General features: G+C 43.5%; 1 protein-coding gene across 1 annotated transcript; it reads right to left on the minus strand.

Annotated features, from left to right (window-relative positions):
* Positions 1-10,294: 10,294 nt before the first annotated feature.
* Positions 10,295-19,505, minus strand: CST7 (cystatin F). The gene is made up of 5 exons (XM_040057695.2): positions 19,461-19,505; positions 16,735-16,864; positions 12,325-12,497; positions 11,965-12,081; positions 10,295-11,504 (listed from the first exon to the last, which is right to left on the minus strand). Exons 2-5 carry the CDS (start codon positions 16,814-16,816, stop codon positions 11,412-11,414), a joined length of 465 nt encoding a protein of 154 aa, XP_039913629.1. The 5' UTR covers positions 16,817-16,864; positions 19,461-19,505; the 3' UTR covers positions 10,295-11,411.
* Positions 19,506-26,061: the final 6,556 nt, after the last annotated feature.

Consider the following 26,061-nt stretch of genomic DNA (forward strand, 5'->3'; position numbering starts at 1 on the left):
GGTTTGTTTGTAGTATTTCCTCCATGTTTTACCAGGTCCTGAAAGTCTCCTGTTCATTATCTATGTGACCATTCCAGGGAGAAGAGGGCTAGCTATGGGAATCCTCTTCAACATGCCTTTATGAAGAACTCATAAAGATTTTGGGGAAGATTGTTGTCTGACGAGGGATGTGGACTCAAATGGCCCTTGTAAACATCCTGTTGGTGGATGAAGAAGGCTTTGTTGGAAGCTTTTGGAATGCAATAGTAGCTCATAGATGCATCTCCAGGGACTTCCTCTGTTAGCAGATACTCCTCTTGGTAAATCTGGAGAATGCTTTGTTACCAGCTATTGCAAAGGATAGCCTGTGCTGTTACGTTTTGTGGCTGGAATGGCTGGCGGCACAAAGGAATTCCAGACAGTAACTCAGTTTTGTAGAGGAGCTGGAGGAGGGGGGCTATGCTGGACATTGTGCTCACCAACAAGGAGGGGGAATGTGCAGCTCAAGGGCGGCCTTGGCTGCAGGGATCATGAGGTGGTGGAGTTCAAGTTCCTTAGGGCAGGGAAGAGGGTGTAGAGCAAACTTGCTGTCCTGGACTTCAGGGGGGCAGACTTTGGCACCTTCAGGAGTCTGCTTGATAGAATACCATGGGATAAAGCCCTGGAGGAAAGAAGGGCCCCGGAAAGCTTGTTGATATTCAAGGATCGCCTCTACCAGGCTCAGGAGTGTTGTATCCCAATAGAGACGAGGTTGGGCAAAAATGCCAGGAGGCCTTGTGTAGATGATCAAGGAGCTCCTGGACAAGCTCAGGCACTAATAAGAGGCCTATGGAGGGTGGAAGCAGGGGCTGTAGCCTGGTAGGAATACAGAGAGGTTGTCCGAGCAGCCAGGGATCAGTTTAGAGGAGATAAAGCTCTGAGACAATTAAACGTGGCCGGGGACATCAAGGACAACAAGAAAAGCTTCTGCAGGTATGTGGGTGATAAATGGAACACTAGGAAAAATGAAGACCCTCTGTGGAAGGAAAGGGGAGACCTGATTACCCGACACGTGGCAAAGGCTGAGGTGCTCAGTGTCTGTTTTGCCTCTGTCTCCACCAGGAAGTGTTCCAGCCACACTGCCCAAGTTTCAGGAGGGACAGGCAGTGCCTGGGAGACTGAAGAATCACCCACTGTAGATGATCATGTTTTAGATCATCTGAGGAGCATGAAGGTTCACAGGACCTGTTAAAATGCATCTACAGGTCCTGAGGGAGCTGATTGAGCTAACTCACTATCCATTGTATTTGAGGAGCTGTGATAGTCCAGGTAATCTCCCACCAACCAAAAAGGGGAAAATAACCTTATTTTGGGGAAAAAAAAAAAAAAAAAAAAAAAAAAAAAAAAAGACCGGGGGAATTACAGCCTGTCAGTCTCACCTCTGTGCCTGGCAGAATCGCAGAGCAGAGACACTGGAACATTTTACTCAGAGCAGTTGTGGATACCGCACCCTTGGAAGTGCTCAAGGCCAGGCTGGATGGGGCTTTGAGCAAGCCAGTCTCATGGGAAGTGTCCCTGATGATCTTTGAGGTCCCTTCCAACCCAAAGCCTACTATGATTTTAAATAAGAGGTTTTGCATCTTAAAGAACTAAAGAAGTTGCTTCAGCAGCTGTGTGATTTAATGCATTAATACTTTGGAGTCAAGGTTTTTGCTGGACTCTCCTTTTCTACCACTGGGTGACAATCCAACCTAAATTTGACCCCATTGCTGCATTTCTTCTCCTTTGGAAAGGAAAGAGATTTGCTATAAATATATAAAATGAAAAGCACCAGGAAAGAAGAAGGTGATGCTAAAAATGTCACCTGATTTCACTGGCCTATTAATGGAGTTCTGTGCAAATGAAAATGACTCTTCCCTGTCAGTGCCTCTGTCACGTTGTTCTGTGTTACTGCCAGGCTGCAGCAGGCCTGTGACAAGTAGCTGATGGCTGCTGGATCAGGCTGATCGAGACTTGTTCCTGTACAGGCCAGGGGCTGCTCTTTTTGAGAAAACCCAGTCCAGGGCAGGCTGCTTCAGCAGCAGCTGGTTAATATTGCTCTGCCAGCCCTTGCAACTATTTGTCCTCTTCTGGTGGGATATGAAAGTTAAACTTGATGGCATCTCAGGTTGGGGTTGAAAAAGCAAATCTGCAGTCGTGATTCTATTATGCTGATGCTTTTGCACCCTTGAGACAAGCACAGCTTTGCTTCTTGGTACATAGTTACCACTAGTGATTTATTTGCAAAAGTATTTCACCAAGTAACCTTCGAACAGAGTGTAGTTCTCAGTTAATTTTTTTTCAGGGTACTGCAGACTGACTGGACTTGTACCCCATAAGCTCCCTCTATTTGTACAAGCTGGACAGACAGGCTTTATTCAGTCTGAGAGATTAAATATCTCTGAAGTCTCTAAAGTCCCAACTGTGGTGGGTGGCACAATGCTAAGCAACAAAGCTTGCTCAGTGACAGGCTGCTTAACCACGCCATTCGTGTTCTGTTTCTCATAGGAATCTTACCACTTCATTTTAGCTGGCTCCCATTCCTGGTGTTATGCTGGATCCTGATAATCCATCCATGGTATGCAGAAATGGGGGGCTCTGTAGTAAAACCCAGGTGAAACAGGTTGACTGACACACAGGTCTCATTTTTCAGCATAAGGGGTTGTTTTGGTTTAGGGATAAATTTGGGAGAAAACCCTTGAATGGGATTCTTCTGGGAAGTAAACTCAAATGATCTCTCTTTCTAACTGTTATGGTAAAAAACTTTTTTGGAGGAAAGTGGAAAAAACTATTTTACTTAGCAAACAAAGTGCATATAAGTATAAAGAGTGAATAATATGAAACAATAAAACTTCTTGTTCTGGAGTGAGATGGTAAATTGAGAAAGTTCTTGCTGTGGATGTAGTTCGGCTCTCTCTCAGTTTTTTATCAGTCTTAGTTCTTCTGGTGATGCTGGAAAATGCTGAGGTCCAGCCCCCGGTGGGCTGCAGGTGGAAGCCTGCAGTGCTCCCCTGGGTTTTTCAGTTTAGAGCAATTTTAAACAGTTCTAAAAAAAAAAGGAAAAAAATAGTCCAGGAAACTTCTTTGTTCTAGTTAGCTGAAACTAATTAAAAGTAAAAAAACCTCTTTGTCTTGCAGTCTCTTTAAGTTTCTGCTGAACACCCTATCTGGAGAAGAATGTGTAGGAGTTAGGTAGTTTTCTTAAAACAAGCTCTGCGCTTCTTTTTGTTCTCAGAACTAGTCTTAAAGGCCCAGAACTTAATATACAGCACAAATAAAACAGACAATTGGGGATACAAGTATTAGAAAGTTACTCTAGGATATTCTACCCCTTGTCTTTATATTGTCAACTTACTAAAACTAATAGATATATATTAGCTCTACACACACATATATATCTTTATAAAAACAATATGAAATATATAGCTACATACAGATAGTGGTAGTAACATTTAGCTCATAGTGATAATTATACACAGTTTTCACTTAACAATTAGATCTCCTTGGGGTATATATTGTGTGATTTTATTTTTCTGTATTACCCACTATGTGCAACTTGGTCCTTGAGCAAAGATAATTTTACAGATGGGTTAGTCTGTACTTGAAGAAGAATTGATCTAAACTGTCTTCTTTAAAAACTTTACATGTACTACTGGGACTTTATTTACTGTATGTAGGGGTTTAGATTTGGCAGGGTGTGCTCTGTTGGTAGAACCTTGGGTGTTAACTAACCAGGTGATTTTTGCTAGATGCTGCTTTTAATTTTTGAATGATTTTTTACTCAGTGCTTTCAGGGTGGTTCTTAACAGTCTATTGTATCTTTTTACTTTCTTTGAAGTTGGTATATGATAGGGAATATGGTACACCCACTTAATGCCATATTCCCTAGCCTAGTTGTTGATGAGGCTGTTTTTGAGATGAGTTTTATTGTATGACTTAATCTTCTTAGGGGTACTATGCCTTTAAAGAACTTGGTTTTTAGGGTTTAGAATAGTGTTACGGGCTGTAGCGTGAGGCACAGGGTAGGTCTCTAGCCATCCTGTGGTGGCTTCTACTATTGTGAGTATACAGTGCTTACTTTGGCGTGTCTGGGGCAGTGTAATATAATTAATTTGCCAGGCTTACTTATACTTATACTTGGACTACTGCACATCATACTAGAGGGGCTTCACCTGCTTGGTTTGCTTGATTGTAGTGGATGTCTTAGAGTCATGGGTAACTTGAGAAATATTGTCTGTGGTTAGATCTATGTTTTGGTCTTATGCCTACTTATAGGTGGCATCTTTGCCTTGATGATCTGAGGCGTCATGGGCCTATTGAACTAGGAACAACTTTTTTTGTGTTGTAATTTAAATCTATTTTTGACGCTTTTATTTTTGTAGCTTGATTTACTTGCTTGTTGTTTTGGTGTTCTTTATTAGCCTTATTCTTGGGGACATGGGCATCTATATGACAGACTTTTACAGGTAGTTTTTTTACTTGATTGGTAATGTCTTTCTACTTATTAGTAGCCTAAATTGGTTTTCTTCTGCACTGTTAATTAGCTTTTTTCTACTTTTTTAGCCATCCCCATAGAGTATTAGCTATTATCTATGAATCAGTGTAGAGGTAGAGCTTTGGCCACTTCTCTTTTTTAGTAATGTCTAGGCCCAGTTGAATAGCTTTGAGCTTAGTGAGTTGGCTTGACTCACTTTTTTTTTTTTTTTTTTTAAGTAGCTTGTGTAATTTGTTGTGTGGGGCTCTATACAGCTGTTTTTTACTTTAGTTTCATCCTAACAATATGACAGGAACTGTCAATGAAAAGAGCATAGTGTGTTTCTTCTGCTGGCAATTGATTGTACGGTGGAGCTTTTTTAGCATGTTACTTGCCTTTGTTCCTTTTCATTGGTGAAACTAAAGTTTTCTCTTTTAGGCTAATTTGTAATTATTTTTAAAATTTTAGGGCGATTTGGGTTTTTAATACGGGTACGCTGTTTAATAAGGGTAATCTTTATTCTATGTGGCATTGGTGGCATGGTGGGTAGAGGGAACCTCCGTTTTGAACATTTATCCCAGCACTGGTAGCCGAGGTGCCAGTAGGAGTTGTGTTTTAGTGCTTACTACTTTTGAGGTGGCTTGGACTCCTTTATAGGCAGCTAAGATTTCTTTCTCTGTTGAAGTATAGTTGGCTTTAGACTTTTGGTAGCTTCGATTCTAGAATCTTAGTGGTCGGCTTTGAGTCTTACTAGGTAGCCTTTGCCAAAAGTTTTAGGACAGAAAGTTTTAGTTCCTGGCTGCAGAGTGGAGCACGTTTTTTACATCTGGTCTTGTCCTGACTGGGCTAAGGGCTACTGTATGAGCGATCTCTCGCTTGATCTGGGTAAAGGCTTGTTGCTGTTTAGAGCCCTAGTGGAAATTGTTCTACTTGCGGGTAACTAGGTCCCAGTCCTTCCAGCACTGCTGGAAAATGCTGAGGTCCAGGCCCCGGTGGGCCGCAGGTGGAAGCCCCCAGTGCTCCTCTGGTTTTTCAGTCTAGAGCAGGTTTAAACCGTTCTAAGAAAAAGGAAAAAAAACAGTCTAGGGAACTTCTTTGCTCTAGCTGGCTGAAACTAATTAAAAGCAAAAAAAATCTCTGTCCTGCAGTCTCTCCAAGCTTCTGCTGAACACCCAGTCTGGAGAAGAATGTGTAGGAGTCAGGCAGTTTTCTCAAAACAAACTCTGCACTTCTCTTTGATCTTAGAACTAGTCTTAAAGGCACAGAACTTAATACATAGCACACAAACAGACTAAGTATCATAAAGTCACTCTAGGACAGGAGTGCTTAAAAACAGTGTTTTTCTAGAAACTGTTTTTTTTCTAAAAATATCTTTGACTGGCTCTCAAATGCAAGAGTAAAGCAGCAGCACTAAAAAGCCTGTGGAATAAACAAGCTGGCATAAAGGCCTCTTGATGTTCCTATGAGGACTGGTTTTACAGGCTCATTCCACTTCCACAGAAGCTGAGCCAATGGTGTGTTGATTTCAGATGGATGGTGTCACATCTCCTTGCCTTGAGCAAGGAGAAACCTGGAACAAGTCAGGCCTGGAAAAAAACAGCCAGTTTTCTCTTTTGATGATATGAGTGCAGGAACATGACATCTCTGCAGCTCTGAAACTGGCTCTTTTCTAGTGTGAGAAGAGGAGTCTTAACTTAAATGCAAGAGCATTTACAGAGGTATCCAGGGTCCTGTCAGAGCCTGATTGAATTTTGGTGGCAGAAGAAAGGGGCTGTGGTTCCCTAAGAAGAGAGGAAGTCCTCTCTGCGTAACTCCCAGAGAAGCCTGAGACTGCTTCCTGTGTCTTACCCAAGTTTCTTTTGGGGCAGACTGTGGCACATGACACGCAAAGCAACCACACGGAGATGTGAGATTTGCAGGGCAGAGATGTTCCTCCAAGAGAGCTCAATGCTGAGCCAAGGCCGAGAGCCTCTGCCTGTTTATTTCTTACTTTTTATGCATTTGTGGGTCTGGCTGGGGATTGGTTTCTGGAGTTTTTACCTCCCAGCCGAATGGCTAGACCAACTGTCAGTTACAGTTGTTTTCAGGTTAGAAATATGCAAACAAAGGACAGGGAATGAAAAACAAAGGATTTGTTTATGTTACATGTGTGAGAAAAGGCAAAACCTGCTACTAATATTGTACAGAAGCTAAGAAGTCTGACTCCATCTTATGAACAAGTAGAAGGCTTTAAAAAACTCAGAAAATCCAGGGTGACACCTTGGTGGAATAGATGTCTATGCAGGGCACAAGTATCGAAAAGATTTTGCTGAAAGTATTTAAAATGTTACTGCACAGTTGACTGCTCTGTTTCTTGTTTGGAGCAAACTTCTGTCATAGAGCTGCTGGAAAGTAACTTTTATGCCCCTGACGCTTTTATGCAGAGGTTGGTTTCTCAGTGTGAACAGCTGATGAAAGTGTTTGCAAAGCCTTGGCACAAATCTGATTCCTTTAAATTTGTGTCTGCTTTGTGCCAGTAAACCTTCACAGGTGAGGTAATGACCTCTTAAGCCTCTAGATCTGTCTGCTTAGTGATCACGACAGGGATCTGATGATGCTGACACTTGAGCCTTCTCATCTAGCCTGCTTAAAAACAGTGCTGCAGAAGAATGAGCACAGGGGGCAGCTGATTTTAGCTAATTTGTTTGAGGTAGGGACTGAAGAATTTAGCAGTAAGTTGTTGTAGTTAGCTATGTGTGCAATGCTTTTTCCTCATAGTCAGCAGCTGTCATATCTCCTTATCTGTCTGCTGCCAGCTAAACCTTGTGTTGTTTCCATGTAGCTGTGACTCCCTCAGCTGTCTGGGATCTGAAAATCAGTCAGGTTATGAAACTGGATGCATCTGGTACAGGCAGAACTTCCAGGTCTTTCATGTAGACTGCTGATGTCAAGAGAATGCAAAGCGGGAAGTCTGTCAGTCAGCAATGCTTTATATTTTGGTGGCAGGCAGTTTGTTTCCTTTGCAGTTTAAAAAAGTGGGGGTATGAGAGGAAATATTTGCAGAGCAGAGCTTTTGAGCATGTGCAGATCTCCATTTGAGGATCACTGGCCACTTTGAAGCTCTGGTAAAACTGCTGGGGGTTGTTCCTTCTTCAACATAAAGGGTTGGCAGAAACAAGTTTTCCTTCTCACCTCATGCCATAAATCTTTACTAAAAATATTTTTGAATTGCCATTGTAACCTGAAATAGATGTCAGAGACCCAGAAAAGTCTGCAAGGGCATAAACTCTTTGGAATGAATTGGTGAACCGTTAACCTTGGTGTAAATTGTAGCCAAGGTGCAGAGGGCAGAGACATTGGCTTTTTGATTGCTGCATGTCATTATGATTAAATGGTATTTAGCTGCCGTTCTTTAAGTCAGTGCTAGCAGTGTCCTTCTCTTTAATTACCCAGATCCTTCCTAAGTGAAGTGCTCTGGAGTGATACAAAGAGCTGTGTTGACTTTAGCTCTGCTCCTTTCTTTGGCGCTGATGAAAGCTCTGTTACCATAGCTGAAGGGAGGACGGATACTACAATTCCAGTGTGCCTTTCTTATTGTAAAGCACACTGGAATTATATGTCAAAGTGGACACTTGGATGCAGCTTTGAACATAAGGCTAATCTTTCTCAGCAGGTGCTTGTTTGGATAGAGAGGTCTGAGCAGTTGTGCTGCTTTTTCCTTGGGAGAACAGCAAAGGCCTGTTGGGTTGGTCAGCCTGCAGGGTGCCAAGTTCACCTGGCTTTAACTTTTGTTGCTATGACAAGTGGAGAACTGTCATAGTGCATTAATTGGGTTTATATTGTATTTCATTTTTATATTGGGCTTTGTAATGTTTCTTCTGTTCCCTGGAAACTGTATCATGTGGTTTGTCCCTGCTCCACCCCGCCCATCCTCCCACACTGGAATGTAACCCACTCTGTTCCACTCCCACCTTGTCCCTGATTGGGTAGTGGCTTGTCCCTGCCTCTAGCCCCTTCCTCCTAGGAAAAAGCGCTGGGAGGGGCGGTCTCTGCATCAGGACCGGACGGGGAAGGAGCTGAAGGGGCTGGAACCCAAATAACGTCCTGATTCCCCTAGACAAAGAGCAGACTCTTTCTTTTGCCATCAACAGGACACCTTGTCTCCCAAAAGAACCCCTACAGAGAACTGGCTTGGCGAGGTGACTGAAATGAAGCACTGTGTGTCAGGTGCTTGGAGAGTCTCACAGGGGACCCTGTTGTGTGACATGCTCACTGCCTGTATGCATCTCTGCACAGACCTGAAGTGACAGTGTGCTACCTGCTTGCCCTCATGGTGGCATTTGAGAGGCAAATGACATTTGTTCCTGAATATCAGGTTGTCCTGCTGGCTGAAGGAAGGAACATGGATCTGCCCAGCCTGTTCTGGCCTAGACTGTCTGGAGCTGTGTCCTAGGGCGATTTTATGGTGCTTTATGGTATCCCCAGTTGTCTGTTCTGTTTATATTGGATATTGTGTTCTGTACCTTTAAGACTGGTTCCAAGAGCAAAGCGGGGGAAGGAAGAAGCATGCAGTTTGTTTGCAGAAACTGCACTCACTCTTCCACATTCTGCTCCTGGAGTGTGTCATCTTCAGCACAGACAGACAGCGGGACGGAGATCTCCTTTGCTTTTAGTTAGTTTTAGCTAGCTGAGGCAGAGAAATTTCCTGGACTGTTTTTTTTTCATTGGGACTGTTTAAGCCTGTCTTGGATTGAAAAACCCAGAGACACACTGGGATCTCATGCCTGTGGCCCACTGGGGCCTGGACCTCAGCAGTTTTCCAGCACCAGAGGGACTGATAAGAGACTGAGCAAGCCAAGCTACACCCGCAAGGACGTTCTGAGTTTGCCATTTCACTTCGGAACAACTAGAGGTTTTCTTGTTTCATATTATTCGTTTTTTTGTGCTTGTGGGCACTTTGTTAAATAAATAGTTTTTCCCACTTTTCTCCAAGGAAATTCTTTCCCAGACCAGTTGGAGGAGGGGCTGTTTGGGTCTGCTTTCCAGAGGGACCCCATTCGGAAGTTTTCTCCCACGTTTGCCCAGGACAAGCTGGCAGCCTGGTTGGAAGCCCTTGGCATTGTGTGAAGCATGCAGCTGAAGGAGGAGAGGGATTGAGACCATTCCTAACACCTCTGAGATGCAAAGGGCAGCTCTTCCTGTCTTCTCTTGCTCTCCTACAAACTTAGCTGTGGCTTGGCTTTCCTGCTTTGTGGACAGCCCAAACCACCATAGCTGATTTTCTTCTCCTTGTCTTTGGCACCAGGCTGTTGGTGGTGGCTTGTGCAATGGCTGAATATAGCATCGCATTACATCCTTTTGTGGCTCTTGTGGAGCTTTTTTTTTAAGCTTCCCCTTCTTTTTTCCTTTTTTCCTTTTTTCCTTTTTTCCTTTTTTCCTTTTTTCCTTTTTTCCTTTTTTCCTTTTTTCCTTTTTTCCTTTTTTCCTTTTTTCCTTTTTTCCTTTTTTCCTTTTTTCCTTTTTTCCTTTTTTCCTTTTTTCATTTTTTTTTTTTTTTTCCTTTTTTCCTATTTTCCTGTTTTACTTTTTTCCTTTTTTCCTTTTTTTCCTTTTTTCCTTTTTTCCTTTTTTCCTTTTTCCCCAATCTTTTTCCCCATTGCTGTTCCCAAAAATAAGATGCAGCACAACTGCCTCTCCAGCACTGGATGCTGAATTTGGGCTGCTGCTGGGCCACCTGCTCATCACAAGTGGTGTTTCTGCAGCAGAACTTGAGACTTGCCCAGCTTTGGGATAATTTGGAACAGATACTCATCTGTACTATTAATATCATCTGTTTTAAGATCCCCAGACCTTGGCTTAGAGCCCTTCACTGGCCTTTCTTCACTGAATGGTTGTTATAAGGGCTGAAAGTGGGTGTCTTACTGCTAATAGGAGTTATATTATTACTGTAGAAAGGCAACAACTCTCAGAAAAGGAGTATTTGTGGGAAAAAATGTGTTCTTTGTGGCTTAGATCATGGCCCTGCCCATTTTGAAGTGGTGGTCTATATGACTGATCATGGGCTTAGATTTTATGTCTGTTTTAAGGGAGCAGCTATCCAAATCCTTCCTAATAGAGACCTTAGTCCACTGTAAGCAATAATTAGCCCATGGGTGAAGAGTGAAGACTTGAAGGAAAGGTAGATGCCCACCTAGGGAAGACCATCATTGTACTGAACCTGAATATAAGCTGTGGTCTGGCAGAGATTAAATGTTGTATATTAACGTGAATGGAACTATGCTTTTTAACCTCACAATTACACTTTGGGAATATGATTAGATTTATTTGCCTTGGCATTTGCAGCAATGCCCTTTTACAGTGTAGCTTACCTTTTGATTAAAGTGGAAGGACTCATTAGACTGTGTAATTTCTGAGCTGTCTGTGTTTCAAGACATCTATACCTCTGTCTTAAAAAAAAGAACAGCTCTCCCTCTTGCCTTCCTGCAGATGTGTCTGACCATTTCCCTGGCACTGGAAAATCTTAAAACTTGTGTGTGTGTGTGTGTGTGTGTATACCCAGGCAAACCATCCCACTGTTGTAAAGCTTTCCTCAGTGTTATATTCACACGTGCTGTGGTTTAGACCAATTTCCATCATGGCTTTGTGAAGGTTTATCACAAAACAAGTGCAACAGAGCTTCCTGGGAGTGCTTGGAAACTGACCAGAGGATGGATGGTGAATGAATGACAACACATGTTCATGTGCAGTTTAGTTTTGGAAAAACAGATACACAACTAGATAGCAAGACATTCAGTCAAGGCAGGTCTTGTCTTTTGAGTGTCTTTCTCAAGGAAAAAACAACCATGTGCTTGAGAGAAAAGCTCTGTGGCAGTTCTGTACAGCTGTTCCCCACTTCAGTATTGACCTCAGCAGTCCAAACAAATAAAAACTCATGGTGGGAGATCCTCTGTTAGTCAGGCTTTCATAGGGAAAAGTCTTGCTGACAATGGGCAACAGGGATATGTACTGTGTGTGCCCAAGGTGTTATCCAGACCTCAAAATAGCATCTCAGCATCTGTGAACAAAAGGGAAATAGGTGAGAAAGTCCAAGTGTCCGCTGATTGATCTCAGCATTGCAGGCTGTGATGGGGCAGGAGAAAACAGCATCCTTTTGTCTGCCCACTTTATCCTAGGAAAAATACTGTTTGCTAAGTAATCCTGTCTAGTGGGAAAGCCTGTGTAAAGTGTCTCCTACACAGGAAATCTATTTAGCACCTTTTCTGTTTCTTCACACTCTCCTCAGTCACCCAGGAACATAAGCCAGGTGGATGTGTCTGGTTCAACTCCTTGCAGACAGGAGCTGGCCCTGGATGCATGAAAGGTGCTAACCTGGTCTCACCTCAGCTGGCTCTGCAGAAAAGGGGCTTGCACATGTATGAAGACATGGCAAAGCTGGTCTAAAAATGATTGTACAGCTAGAGATGGCCAAGAATCCCCTGCAGTTCCTGGGAACCCCAAATGAATTGAACACATACCCATTGCAGGTTTTTTTCCCTCTGAAAGTGACAGCTGTCCAGGCTGGAGTGATACCTCTTCTCACACATGGTGCGTTTGATTTCCACATGAAGCATGTACTTCAACCCTCTGACAATCTAGAGAAAGCAGTTTCCTCCTTTAAAGTGAGGGCAGGGGAAAGAGATGCCAAAACTTTGGCTAGGAATCAAGTGCTACACCTGAGAACTGTGTGTCACCTACACAGAGCCCTCCTGTGTAGCAGTGCTATAGGGTACAGCTTTAGCAGACCTGAGGAAGATCAGGAATGCTGTGTCTTGGATGTGCTGTAGGAAGGTCAATTGGATGGTTTGGAGGACCATCCAGGAGCCTACTGCTCTTACCTGTACCATGGCTTTCTTTATCTGTGGTTCCTTAAACAGAAAGAGGTCATTGGAGCTGTTGTTATATCTGTAGACCCCAAAGCGAGTGGCCTTGCAGACCCTGGGGTTGTTGGTGTTCACTGGGACAGGGAAGCCAGGTCTTATGGTTGCATGGGGTGGTGGTACATTTGTAACTGAAACAACACAAAACATCAGGGTAAAACACATCAGGGGCATGAAAGGGTGGGAAATTCAGCCCCCTGAACCAATGCTAAACCCTTTTACTTGTCCAGTGCATTTGTATTTCAGAAGGTCTCTGCTTGCATCTGTTACAAAGTAATTTTTGTTTATATATTTGAAATGGTGAAACAATCCTAGGAAATGAAGTGACATAAAGAGATGCTGTCAGAAGTGAAAGCAGAGCTCAGAATTACATAGAAGAAGCCAGAGTATCACAAATGTTGCTTAAATGTCTCTGGTATAACTCCTGGTTTACAGAAGGACCAACTTTGAATCTGCTTATAAAGATAGCAGAGTACAGCATAGTTTTGATAACATCAAACACTGGCTCAAGAGTTCTGCTGCTCTTAATTTGTGTATCTTCTCTTACGAATATATGTTTTTCCCCCACACTCCACCCTTAAACCTTTGATGGTATCTTGAAGTTTTTATGTTAGAAGGCTTTAGATGTTAAGAATGAATTCTACACTGAAAAGGTGATAAGACACTGGTACATGTTTAATCCCTGGAAGTTTTCAAGTCCAGGCTAGACGGAGCTTTGAGCAACTTGGTCTAGTGGAAGATGTCCCAGTCTGTGGCAGGGGGGTTGGAAGTAGATGGTCTTTATGGTCCCTTCCAACCCAAACAATTCTATGATTACCAAAGTCATGGAGTGGAGAAGCAAGGTGAGTAGGAAATGGAATTTGGGGAGTGTGGGGAGTTAACCCATGACCTTTCACATTAGAGCATTTCATAGAACCATTTACTGTATTTTTTTACTTGCTTGTGTAGCTCTTTCCCCATGCTCCACTTATTTTTCAATCATTTAAAAGAAGCTTGAAGCTTACAGTTGATGTCATTATTTCACCCCCTTTTACATTTCTCTTCCTCTCCATTTTTCCACTTCTGAAATCAATGAAGAGGAAAAAATCCCCAGTCCTGGAGAAGGTGCCATCCATCCACTGCTAATGCCAAGGCCTGCCAGTGCAGGAGGTGACCCTGTGTGTGTGCAGGCAGTGAGCCTGTGTGTACTTGTGCACACAAATGTACACACAGAGGTTGTACTAAATCTGCTGTGAAAGTCGAGCTTTTTATCACCTCTAGCTTTTTTCACAGATAGATCTCTCACCCACAGCCAGCTGCACAGAGCATAGGCCATGTACTTAAGCCAGTTTGCACTGAGAAACCTAAGTAGAAGACAGGGACAGCTTGATGATCAGGAGTCTATTAAAAAAACAAAACAAAACAAAAAAAACCCACCAGAATTGCATGCCCCCATCAGCATGGAAGGTGACAAGAATTTATCTCATGTGTTGTTTATTCGAATGCTACTTAAACTGTCACATCCTTCTCACAGGTGTTAATTGCTGCACCCACTTGTAACAGTGCTCAGGGATTTACACCTTGACCTGCAAAGAAGAGACTCAATTCCACATCCCTTCTCAACCCAAGGATGTTGGGAAATCCAAATCTATCTTTCTTCCTGGCTGATACCCCAACTACCTACCCCTGTATTTTTTTGCAGGTGGGAGCTGAGAGACTCAGGCCATGTGTTGGAGAGGAGCATGTGTTCTGCAGGTGGCTTTGTGTCTGGTGTGGAGGTGATGAGCTTCCTGTCCCATGCCTCTGATCTGTGTTGGCACTTGGTGTGCAGCCAATGCTGGGCAAATGTTGTGATGTTTTTTCACCCAACAGCCCAGAATCCAGTTGTAGGTCCCAAGACTATTCTCCATGGGATGGTGTTTTCCCACTGGAGCAAGGGTGGGATCCAAGATTCACAGAAGCTTGTGACCATTCAGCCTTGGACTGAAGGTTTTTCTCAGGCAAGCACATCTTACCCAGCTCAGCTGGGTAAAACTTTTCACAGGGGTTTAAGTCACTGGCACCCACTGGTGATTCAGGAGGGCCATGCAGGACCTGTCTGCAGGCAGATTTGAAGCTTGAGGCAGAGCAGGGCCTTGGTTTGCCCACAAGGCAAGCTGTCCTCTTAGAAATGCCATGCTTTTTCTTGTGCCATCAATACCAACCCAACAGCTAGAGGGACCCGCTTTTTCCTGAGCTCACCTAAGCAACTTGGGACATTCTGCCAAACTGATGGCAGGTTGCTGCCTTGCTCTTCTTGCTGCTCCCCAGCAATGTTTGAATATCTGCTCTCATGCCTGTTGGAAAGTCAGTGTGGCAGTAGTGGGGGTGTTGACATCAGATACTGTTCTTTGTAGAAGGGGTGAAAACCACAGCTGCTTTCAATCTTAACGTCTTTTTGTGGCTTTTGAGAACCCTGAACACCTCTTGAGTCATGGTGACATCTTTTAAAGGCATATGATGTATGAGACTGGCTGAAATCACACCGTGGATGGGAAGAAAACTATTATGTTTGTTATTCAGACCAAGAGTCAGAGTCCAAGAGCCCTTGTTCTTGACTCCAGTTCCTGGGAGCTCCAGCAGTGTCACACATGAAATGCATCACCTGGAGAGGTAAGCAAGCTGGACAGGTGTTGTAGACATAGACTCAATATACCATGTATTGTAAGCAGGGCATGGGTTATAGGTTACATTTTTCCCCAGCATTCACCAAAGGGTACTGGGCATTTTAGCTCTTTGACATGTTGCAACTTTGTGTTGAAAATTACTCATAGCAGAGCAAAGTGGGTATAAAATCTACTGAGCCCTTGTGGGAGATCTTTATCCCACTGTTTTCCTCTAGGGACTCAGATTTCTCAAGACTAGAATTTGGTTTTCTTTGTGTGCTTTCATTCCCATTCAAGGCCGCCACTGCATGGCACACACACTGGTCTGAAATCACTTGTACCATTTGGAATAGTTTGCAGTACTATATTTCCAAACCCCAGAGACTCTGGTGTGAGGTACCTGTAATTCTGATTTTCTCTCTGCAGACTTTTCTGACCGTTTCATATCTGTCTTGGCTTGAGTGCCATTACCTAAAAATTTGAATTTGTGTAAGGTGATGGCCCCATTCCAGACATCAGGCAGACTTGGCTCAGAGGGTCAAATAGCAGCACAGGGCTCCAGGTATACCAGCATTCCTGAAACATCCAGGGATGTGTGCAGGAGCAGAGGCACAGCATAACCTGGCCAGGCACCTACAATACTCAGGGGCCACGAGTGTGTGATCTCATGATCTGAGCAGACAACTGTTGCTGCTCTAGTGAGCGACGCTTAGGTCCAGATCATCCATATCCAGAGCCCATCCTTACTCCTGGATTTGGAAATGTGAAGAGGGAGATGGAAAAGCCAGCCCTCCTCCTGCTCCTGTTGGGTTAGAACCGTTTCTTGCTCAAAATTGACAGGCAACCAACTTATTAAGCAGACAGGGGCTATTCTTGCAGATATGCATTGAATGCTATATTGAGGCTCTCTCTTGTGCTTTCCTTCTTGAGGACTGCTTTGGGACCTTGTTCCTGCAGCATGAGAAAGCAATCCTGCAGATGCTCCCTCCCAGGCTGCAGTGAAACAAATAAGCAGATTGCAACAGGTTTGGCGTTTTTTTCCACAAGACACTTTGAAAACCTCCCCATTACTCCCTCCTTTAAAAGCTTCCACCCCCTAGCAAGGCTAGGAATTTATCTTTCCATTTAAGATATGGCAGAGTTCCTGCGTGTGTCTGCAGCCCTCAAAGGAAACCACAGCAGAAACAAAAAAGCTACTGGCTAACCAGACACATCCCTGAGGTTTTTCTGTGTATGCAAACCAAACTAACACTGAAATATATTCAGTAATACTGAACCAAAACCTTCAGAGAAAAACACTCATGTCTGCAGCTCCCATTCTAAAGATTTAAGGCCAACTGCAATCAAGAGAGTTCCCTTGCTCAGCAAAGAAAGAAATGAAACAGGTTAATGCTTCATTAAGTCAGCTAATTGGCACTCCAGTGTCCATCTGTACTTGGCAGTCAGATTGTTACCTGCAGTCTTTAGATTTAATAATCAAGGTCATGCAGAGTTTAAACACTGACAAATCAATTAAAACCATAAATTGACTTTAAAACCCCTAATGATATCCCTGAATAGCATGGTTCACTACACAAAGAGAAAGTCTTTTGAGCAGTTGGGTTTTCAGCTGCAGGCTAAACCCTACAGTGCTGAGGCAGCATGGGCAGCAGTTGAAGAAAGGCTGTCATTTACCAGAACATTACATAGCAGCACTCACAGAACCTAAAACACAAGGAAAGCAGCGATTATTTTCCATTCTTACCACCTGAAGTCCCGGTGAAGCTCCACAGTGCCAAACAGCAAAGTGCAGTGAAGCTGCAGATGAAGTTCTCTGCCATCTCCATCACATTAGAAGAGGAGCCTGACAGCCAGAGGAATAACTGCCCTGCTTCCTGCCAGAGAAGAAATGCCTCTGTGAGTGCTCTTATTGGCTGGTGGGGAAGGAAAAAACCACCCTAAAACTCCCTGAATCATCACAGCTCTGATGCATACTTTGTCTCCTGCTGATGACCACATACCTCGAAGCCCAGCCACAAAGCTATGGCTTGGTGATAGCAGTACCAGTGTTGCATGAGACAGGGACTTTTGCTTTGTGGTCCTCAAGGATTGGGCAGAAGTGTGGACAGATACATGTGATACAACACTGGAAAGGGGTGTGGGGGTGAGGGGAGTTAGAGTCATGTGCTTTAAGGATCATGGGGAAACTTTATACCTAAGAAACAGGCAATGAGCCCTGGGGATGTGGCTCTTGGCTTGCATATGTGCATCTGTGCGTGGACACCTGGCAGACATGATGGGTCCAGTGTCTTGCTTCCCCTGATGTGGAGATGTGGGGTTTAAGTGAGGGAGATGGGGAAGTTTTAGGGGTATCTCCCCAAGGGGACTCTGTGGAACAAAACTGGTAGGGAAAACAGTTTGGGCTTGGTGGTAGAGGAGAACATTACACCCTACATTTAAAAAAAGGTGTAATGACAACAGGGAAGGGCTGCATTAGAGAAGATGAGTTTTTTTCTAGGTGATATCCAGAAAGAAGAGAAAGGGAGGAGAGGGGTACTTTGTCTCTCTGTAGCTTGCCAAGCTTTTCAGCTGTGTGGTTGGATCCTCCAGTGTAAATTCTTGGTTTCCAGAAGATCCTCTCTAGGTAGTGCTGGCCCATTGAAAGACTAATTGAAGAGCTTAGTTGCTAGACTTTGTGGTGCAGCTGAAACAACCAGCTGACAAATTCAGGAGACTGGGAGATGAAGTGCTGTCTCATTGAAGGGCTGAGAGGGGTGGAGCTCACTCTGTGTGTGTGTGCATTTGTTTCAGGTAAGCAGGAAGGTGATGGCTGCCTTTCACTTGCCCCAGCAATGTCCCTTTTTGAGCAGAGGCATCTTACAACCTCAGGTAAAGTCCTAATACAGGGCACAAATCCTCTTTTGAAATGTACCACAGAGCAATGGGAACAAGCAATGGGGCAAGCATGGTGTGTCACATTGATCGTCAGTCCTTCTTGCATAGACTGCTGAATCAGTCTCCTAAGCCTATGGAGAACATTGACACAGAATGAGAAGGACTATATTGAAGAGATTTTAATAACTCTCCCTCCTTTTGGAGGTGACTTCAGGTGTCTTCAGCTCCCCCCTTTCCTCTGAAGAGTTGCTCTCTACATTTGCTATCTCACTGACAGGTCCTGGAAAATATCTTTCTAAGCCTATAGTCAGGCCCTCTAACATGCAAGAAAGAAGAGGTTGGGATCCGGATCCTGTAAGGCACCAAAACTACTCGATGAGACAGTTAAAAGGGCTTATGGGTTTTCATTCTCTCCATGATAGAGGCATGGGAGAAATACTGAAGGATATTCTCAAGGGGTCGAAACAACCCTTTACTGACATCTTTAGGAAATCAGCATACTTTGGCAAAATGTTTAGAGTACCCTATAGAGCCTTCAAGTACTTAAAGTGGGCCTAAAAGAGAGCTGGAAGAGGGATTTTTAATATAGTGACATATGCACAGTAGGTGAGTTTAAACCTGACAGAAGGTAGATTAGATTAGATTAGATTAGATTAGATTAGATTAGATTAGATTAGATTAGATCAGATATTGGGAAGGAATTCTTTACTGTGAGGCTGGTGAGGATTGGCACAGGTTGCCCAGGGCCACTGTGAATGCACCACCCCTGGAAGTGTTCAAGACCAGGTTGGATGGGGCTTTGAGCAACCTGTCCTGGTAGAATGTGTCCCTGTCCATGGCAGGGGGATTGGAACTGGGTGACCTTTAAAGTTCCTTTCATCCCAAACTATTCTATGATTCTATAATAAATCCAGACAGCAATTTCAAAAAATAGCATGTGTCTTCAGGTGACACATTTTTTCCTGTCTTCTTCCCTTGCCCCTTCTTTCCATAAAAATTGATCATTTACAGCTCTTCCATATCAACTTTTCCTTTTTCTAGTGCCTCTTTTATGATTTTGTTGAAGTTTCTCTGTCGCTGTAAGACACGAAAGAAAGACGAAAGATTCCAAATATTTCAGAAGGCAAAGAGTATAGAAGGCTTTATTGTCTAATTCTTACCACCTGTTATAAGGTATTCCAATACAGACTTAACATGATTGGTGAATAGGAATGACACCTCTCTAATTCCATCGATGAAACTAGAGAAACAGCCAAACACCACCTGGCAAAAGATTGTTTTGGGAAAGGATAGTTGTTTTGCCAAGATTGTTTTGAGAAGAGGCTTTCTCGAGAACTTTTCCCTTGGGAAACAGTTTGTACTTCTAGCTGGCTAAAATCTCTTCAGACTTAGAAATGTCAGGCCAATATTTCTCTAGTTCTTTACTCCTAGGAAGTAACAGAGTCCTCACTAATGAGCAATAAAATTAATAGTGCTAAGTGGTATTATGTAAAAAAGCTCAAAGAGCTTGACACCAAAAATCCCAGCAAACCCCAGTCCCCCCCTCTCTGTAATAAAAGCCAAACAGTATCAAACTCCTCTAAGGTCACAATGTACCTGTTACTTTTCCTTGGGAAATTTTGTGCTGTGGAATAAACCAGTGATTGGAGACTGTGACAGTTGTCCCTTTGCAAGGTCTCATTCCAAGCAGGTGTCACTTCCTGGGATACCGCTCTGTGCCCCAGATCCATCTGCAAAAGTGGAGCAGCATGATGTTTTGTCTGACATCCAGCCCCAGAAAATGGGTCAGATACTTTTATCATTGAAGAACCCTGAGAGTCACTGACAGAAATTTCACTCCCTTTCCCTGGAAAGCATGTGTAGATCTCCTCTGTACCAGCACAAGGACTGTGGGGCATTTTGTGGAGTAGATTTCATTCACTGAATTTCCCTGTGTGTGAGCAGGCATCCTGAACAGGGAGAAGATGAGCGTAAGTGGGCACAGAAAGACATTATCCCAGGGTAAACAGAGTGTTTGCTTTAAGCAAACAGCTACCCCTGACCAGACTAAATCGAACTTGTGATCTTTCTCCATTAAGATGCATTATATAGATATTGAAACACTTGCACACACGAAGAGCCCTCATGTTTGGGTTTTTTTGGTGTGAGTAGGGGATGTTTATTGCAAGCCTTGGGATACCAAGTCTGCTCTGTTTTCTGCAAGGGAATTTGCTGGATTGTTACATTCTCCCTCTCACTGTTGGCCTGAGTTACAAGAGGCTTTGGTAATAGTGCAACTGTGGGGACTCTTTAGATTAAAATTAAAAAGCCCAACCAAATTTCTATTATTCATAAATCAAGGATGTAATTATTATCCTCCTTTGGACTGAAGAAGCAGAAAAGCCACCACACCTGATATTTGAATTTGATTTGGAACATGAGGTGGACTTTATCATCATCAGTTTTTGCTTCACTTATTTAGGGCCAGACATTTATCACTGCAGCACAACCCAGCAGTTGCTACCATGCTTCCTGAAACAATGCCAGCAGGATCTGCAAGGGATCCTGTTGCAATTACACTCCTGTAAATGCAATCAGCATCTAGCCCTGCACCCACAATATTTAATTTTCTGTTCTGACTCCCTTTTTTTGTACTTCATGGATCAGTGGAGGACTGTAAGAAAAATTAATTTCATTAGCTTTTGCAAGGAGTTGGAGGATGACTGGAGTGTGTTTGAATTGTACATACCAAGGTTTTAATTAAGATGCATTTACCACTGTCAATAGTTGCAGGGGTTTTTCCCTCTTTAAATCTTTTTAACATTTTCCAGGCTTTCATCAGATCTCTAGGGCAGCTAATTTAGTTGATGTTGCTTTAATGAAGGGTCTGAGCAAGATACTCCATATTGGAGATCTGCATTTTGCAAGGGTAAAATATGTTGAGGTCCAGAGAAATGATAATTCAAGGAAGAACTATTGGAGTTTTCAATACCTCCAAGGGTCCAGCCTGTTCAGAGAAATGGCTTAAATCACGTAGTGAGACAATTTCCCCAGACATGTTTTGTAAAATAAAAGGTCTTAATAACAAGGAAAATAAGAAACATAAACAGATAAAGAAAATGCAAGTCGAACACAGTGCAGAGAGCATACTGACACTGTTACAGCAGTCCCAAAAAGCTCTTTGGTTCTTTTGTGTAGTCCCTTTAGTACTTAATAGTCTAGGTGGGTTCCACTGGCAAATTGCCAATAAGGAGAGGTAGACTTTGAAGGACAGTGACAAGGCCCAACAGGTGCTTCTCCCTTGGCATTGAGCCAATTACAAGGAGAAAGACACAGAACTTTCTAATTTGGTTTCCTCATATGTTTCAGGTACACTGAAATCCTTTTTCTTATACAGAAATGCCTACTTGGGGATGGGGTTGCCTTACAATAAAGAATCAGAATAAAGAATTTAGTTGAAGCCTCAGCTGCCCCTCTATCTTCCTATAGCAGGAACACCTCACCAGCCCAGCACTTCCTTTAGATGGAGTTAGTGTCAAATGGTAAATCACTTCCAATAGCTTGATGTGTCTGCCCAGCCTCAGCTCTAGGACAACACTGCTAAACTCTGGAGACCTGCAAGGATGCCAGTCAGTAAAAAGAGGGCTTTCTCTTGATTTACAGGGTCTGTGACTCATAAGTCAGCTCCTATCTGATTCTTTTTCATTCTGTAGATCAGTTTAAATGGGATAAGCAACAGAGTTCTGAACGCAAGGCTCTTGCATATATGTATGAAAAACCCCATTTTTTTTTTCTTTGATTTGGATTTGTTTTGTTGTGCATTAATACCATCTACTGAAGAGGAGGTTTTGGCAGTGAGTAGCCAGGTGTCAAACTGGTGGGATGCCTTGTGTGGCAGTCCTGTCCCACAGAGATCTGTCCAAAGGCCTGGGGTCTGTTATTAGCAGTTGCAGAAGGGATGAACACATCAACAACAACTGCTGGTTGTACTGAATTCGATTAGGCCTGAAAACTCTACCCCGGGCAGTATTCAGGCCATTTATAAATGTCTGTGTGACTGTGTCAGGGCCTGGAGTAAATGTGTACTGGGGATGGCAGTAACACCTATCTCTGGCTAAGCTCATCCAGAATGAGTGGAGCCAAGTGTTCTTCCATTCTGGTTGGGAAGACTGGCAGAGAGCCTGCCCTCTTGAATCAGGGAAGGCTGCAGGTCATTGCCACCAGCAATGGCCAAGGAAGAAAAAAGGGGCACAGGGGAAGAGAGAGACTGGGCAGCCACTGGGTCCAGTTAGGGAGAATTATCAACCTGGTGGGTGTGGACTTTCTCTGGAAAAGGGGAACTGTCTGGTGCACTGGGATCAGTCTGGCCCTGGTATCAGGCAATCCATGCTCTGACAGACAAATACTGTTCATATGGTCTGACTATTGGAAAAATGAGGAAGAAAGGCTTTTCTCCACACTCAGCTGGGAAACCAGGCCAGGACTAACTGTGTCTGGAAGAATGCCCACACCAGAGCATGAAGGATGAATGTTTCCCATGTCCATGCCTCCTGCCTGCTCTTTCTCCCATATGAGGTCAGCGTCAGGGACTCTCTCCAGTTCACCCTCTTTTGAAGTGTTTTGGTCCTTCAGTGAGCAGGGTGTGAGCTGTGCTGCTGCAGGAGGAGCATGGATAATTTTGCATTCAGGAAGTTTTCCACACAGTGGGTCAGACTGCACAAAGCCCAGCTGCAAGATAACCTTGAGAGAGTCTGAATGAAACTGTGAGTAGGAATGAGGAAACATTCTGATTTAGAGAAGTCAGAGGTTGGTTCCATGGGGCAGAGAGGATGTCATTGCTAGAGGAAGAATTGGAGCATAGCTCAGTCAAAAAGTGATTCTGACAGGTTTTGGAAAGTCAGGGAGGTTGAATGTGGATAAAGTGGGTGCAGATAAGCCCACAGGGAAAGAAATGTGGAGCCTGCTGTACCACTACAGGTAGTAACAAGGAGGCACGGTGTTCTTAGCAAGCTGATCCATGCCTGTAAGAACATCCTGATCCTGCTGCTGCAGACCCTGGCCTCACACCCCATGTCAACACAGCATGATGGGGAGTCTTGTGAACAGGGCCTCAAGCTGTTGAGTTCAGGAACAAATAGAGATGTCTTGAGGCACTTTTGGGGAGAGCAGGTTAAACTGGTGTTTAGGCAGCCTGAGCCAAATATAGGCTTTCCATTAGGTATATGAAGAAGTTTTTCTAACTTTCCAGTTCCAGAGATCCACAGTTCCTGAAGGTTGCCTTTCTTCAAGACTTTGGCTTCATACACATCAGAAAAACGTCCCAGGATATCAGTGGCTTTGTCGTCAGAAGAGTAATAGTGATGATCCCAAATGCACTTTTCACGTCCTGTCCGTGGCAAGGTGAAGGTTGTAGTTCTTTCCTGAGGATTGTTCTGGACTACACAAGTACCTACAGCAGCATTCATAGGTTGCCCTCATGGAAGTCAGAATTCTTACCTGCCCCTGTATCAGCTAAATAGATGTGTTCACAGAACACCTGAGTCTCTCCTCCTCTTAAAAGAGCCCAGTCTAAACAAACAAAGCCCCCTGAAAAGCCTGAAATCTTCACAAGAAGGCTGGTGGGGGACTTCCTGGCCATCCCATTCTGTTCCTATTGCAACAGTGGTGATGTCCCTTTTTGCTTTAATCTTGGACAAATAGGAACCAAATATTATCCTGAAATTAAAGAACTAAAGAGCAGGAAGAGCAGTGTCAGGGCTGGGACCAGCTTTATTGTGGTGCCTAAATAAGGTGGCCTGCCTATTTAGTATGTCACAAAGAACTCGATGAAAAGACTGTCCAGGGAGAAGAGGTGTTAGAGGGCTTCTTAATAGGAAAGGATATAATATCCAGTGACTGGAAATTGAAGTCAGCAAGAATCAATGTAGAAATACAATGTAGATTTTCAAGAGAGAGAGCAATCAGCCTGATTACTAAGGGACTGAATTCTCCATCAATGTACGCCTTTAAATTAAAGGGAGATGCCTTTAACAGCCTGCCAGCACAATGGTAAGAGAATTCTGGGACTTTGTGCAGGGATATTAGATACAAGGGGACCAAACAATCAGTCTGTGTGTGGCAAGTGCTCCATCTCCTCAGAGATGCTTCTAGGACAGAGTCCATCTCTGGTTGAATATGTCTGGAAGAGAAAGGATGAACAGGACCAAGGAAGTGAGGAAACTGAGCACTGAGCATTTCACAAATAAACCAAAGCCTTGCACACCAGTCTCCCCAAGAGCTGCATCCCTGGGTGAGTTGGGTGGGAGCAAGGGTCTCTACTTTTGAAACAGTCAGCATATGTGAGACAATCTGTGCAAATTTTGGTTTTAGACAATTCTTCATTTTTCAAGGACATTATCTGGAAGCTGTTTCAGAACATCGTTTGTAACCTATTGCACCACCACTTTCTAACCAGGAAACTATTATCATTTTAGAGAAAAACGTACATCACATTTCCACAGTAGTTAGATGTGGTTTTCTGAGAGTACAGTCAGAGGTAATTTGTGGGAACTATCATTAAAATTTTCACAGCTTTAGACGCTATTTAAAAAGAAAAGGTTTCTATTTTAGCAATATTGTATTAAAAGAGTATGTGCTGGAAGCTGTCATTATTAATCTGGGAATGGTCTGGGCTACACTGTGTAGGCACATCCTCTGCTTGACTCACATTCCCGTTACATCACAGTGCCCACAGGCAGAGAAACTGATAAAAGCTGCAGTCATGCTTTTACACCAGGAACTTGATTTTTGCCTCCTGAAGTGGAGCCACATATATACCCTTGGAAGTACTTTTGTGCTTGATAACCTTGTCCACTTTTCAAGTGTGTTCCACATGAATTACACTCCACAGGCAAAGCAAAGGGCTCTGACCTGCAACAAGGCTTGGTAGCCAGAGCTTGGGTGCATCAGTGGAAAGAGCATCAGTGGATTTTGATTAAAGCCTTTTGGTTGTAGAGGATAAAGTTTAACAAAAGGCTTCTATCTAACAGGATTTTTCCCAGCCTGGTGTTCTCATTTAATGCAGTTGTCTCTGCTCTTTTTGCATTATACCCCTCACTGAACCATTTGCTGTTATCTGCACATGAATGCTGTACCTAGAGGCCATCTTCACATACAGCTTCAGATTTCAGATACTGTATGAGCTTGGCTGCCTGTTGGCTTCATCATTAAAGAGGAAGAGAAATTTCTTTGCCCACTTCTTCTCCTCAAACATCTGTTTTGCTACATATACTGCGCATATTCAGAGGGGTAATAAATTCAGTAATTTTTGCTCTAAATGTAATTCCTCAGTAATTGCCATCTATTTACTTTTATGGGTAGCAATAACTTAGTTTTATGAATGCAAGCTTTGGACTCTTTCGTAAGTGTGCAAAGCTTTGCTTAATAAAAGTAAAAATGCATTTTAGACAGTTTAAATTAGATGGTTACAAAGAGCTATCCTTATCATGGAATCATAGAATGGTTTGGGTCAGAAGGGACATTAAAGATCAACAAGTTCTAACCCCTCTGGCATGGGCAGGGACACATTCCACTTGTCCAGGTTGCTTAAAGCCCTATCCAGCCTGGCCTTGACATTTCCAGGGATGGGACATCCCAGCTGCTCTGGGCAACCTGTGCCAGTGTCTCACCATCCTCACTGTAAGGTATTTCTTCTCAACATTTTATCTAAACCTACTCTCTCCCCATTTAAAGCTATTCCTCCTGGTCCTCTCACTACATGCCCCTTGTCAAAAGTCCTCCAGATCTCTTGCAGGCCCCATTTCAGTACTGGAAGGCTGCTAGAAGATTTTTCTGGAGCCTTCTCTTCTCCAGCCTGAACAATGCCAACTCTCTGAGCCTGTCTTCACAAGGGGAGGTGTTCCAGTCATCTGAACATCTTGGCCTCCTCCAGACCTGCTCCAACAATTTCATGTCCTTGTTATGTTGGTGGTCTCAGAACTAGATGGCAGCACTCCATGCCTTGAGAATCACAGATGGGACGACAGGTGGATCTTGGAAGGCTAAGTGCAGGGGCTGTTTCAGCCTTGTTGACAAGCAGTAGGTCCAGCCCAGCCAGACTTTCCCCTTCTCATCCAATGCTGTGGGATTTGTTACATGGTGTTAGGGCCTTTGGAATGGGATTACTGGTATGGTTTCCTGATTCAAAATGAATACAGCTCTGGGAATGCTGTTGTAATTT

This window comes from Hirundo rustica, chromosome 3 (genome assembly GCF_015227805.2).
Source record: "Hirundo rustica isolate bHirRus1 chromosome 3, bHirRus1.pri.v3, whole genome shotgun sequence".
Taxonomy (NCBI): Eukaryota; Metazoa; Chordata; class Aves; order Passeriformes; family Hirundinidae; genus Hirundo; species Hirundo rustica.

Bases quoted from the DNA above. Each gene is read 5' to 3' on its own strand.
- CST7 (XM_040057695.2), bottom strand. From the start codon at position 16,816: ATGGAGATGGCAGAGAACTTCATCTGCAGCTTCACTGCACTTTGCTGT. The intron at 12,498-16,734 runs GTAAGAATGGAA...GTGTTGTTTCAG, and splicing joins CTTCACCGGGACTTCAGGTG to TTACAAATGTACCACCACCC. The intron at 12,082-12,324 runs GTAAGAGCAGTA...TGCTTTCTCTAG, and splicing joins TAAAGAAAGCCATGGTACAG to ATTGTCAGAGGGTTGAAGTA.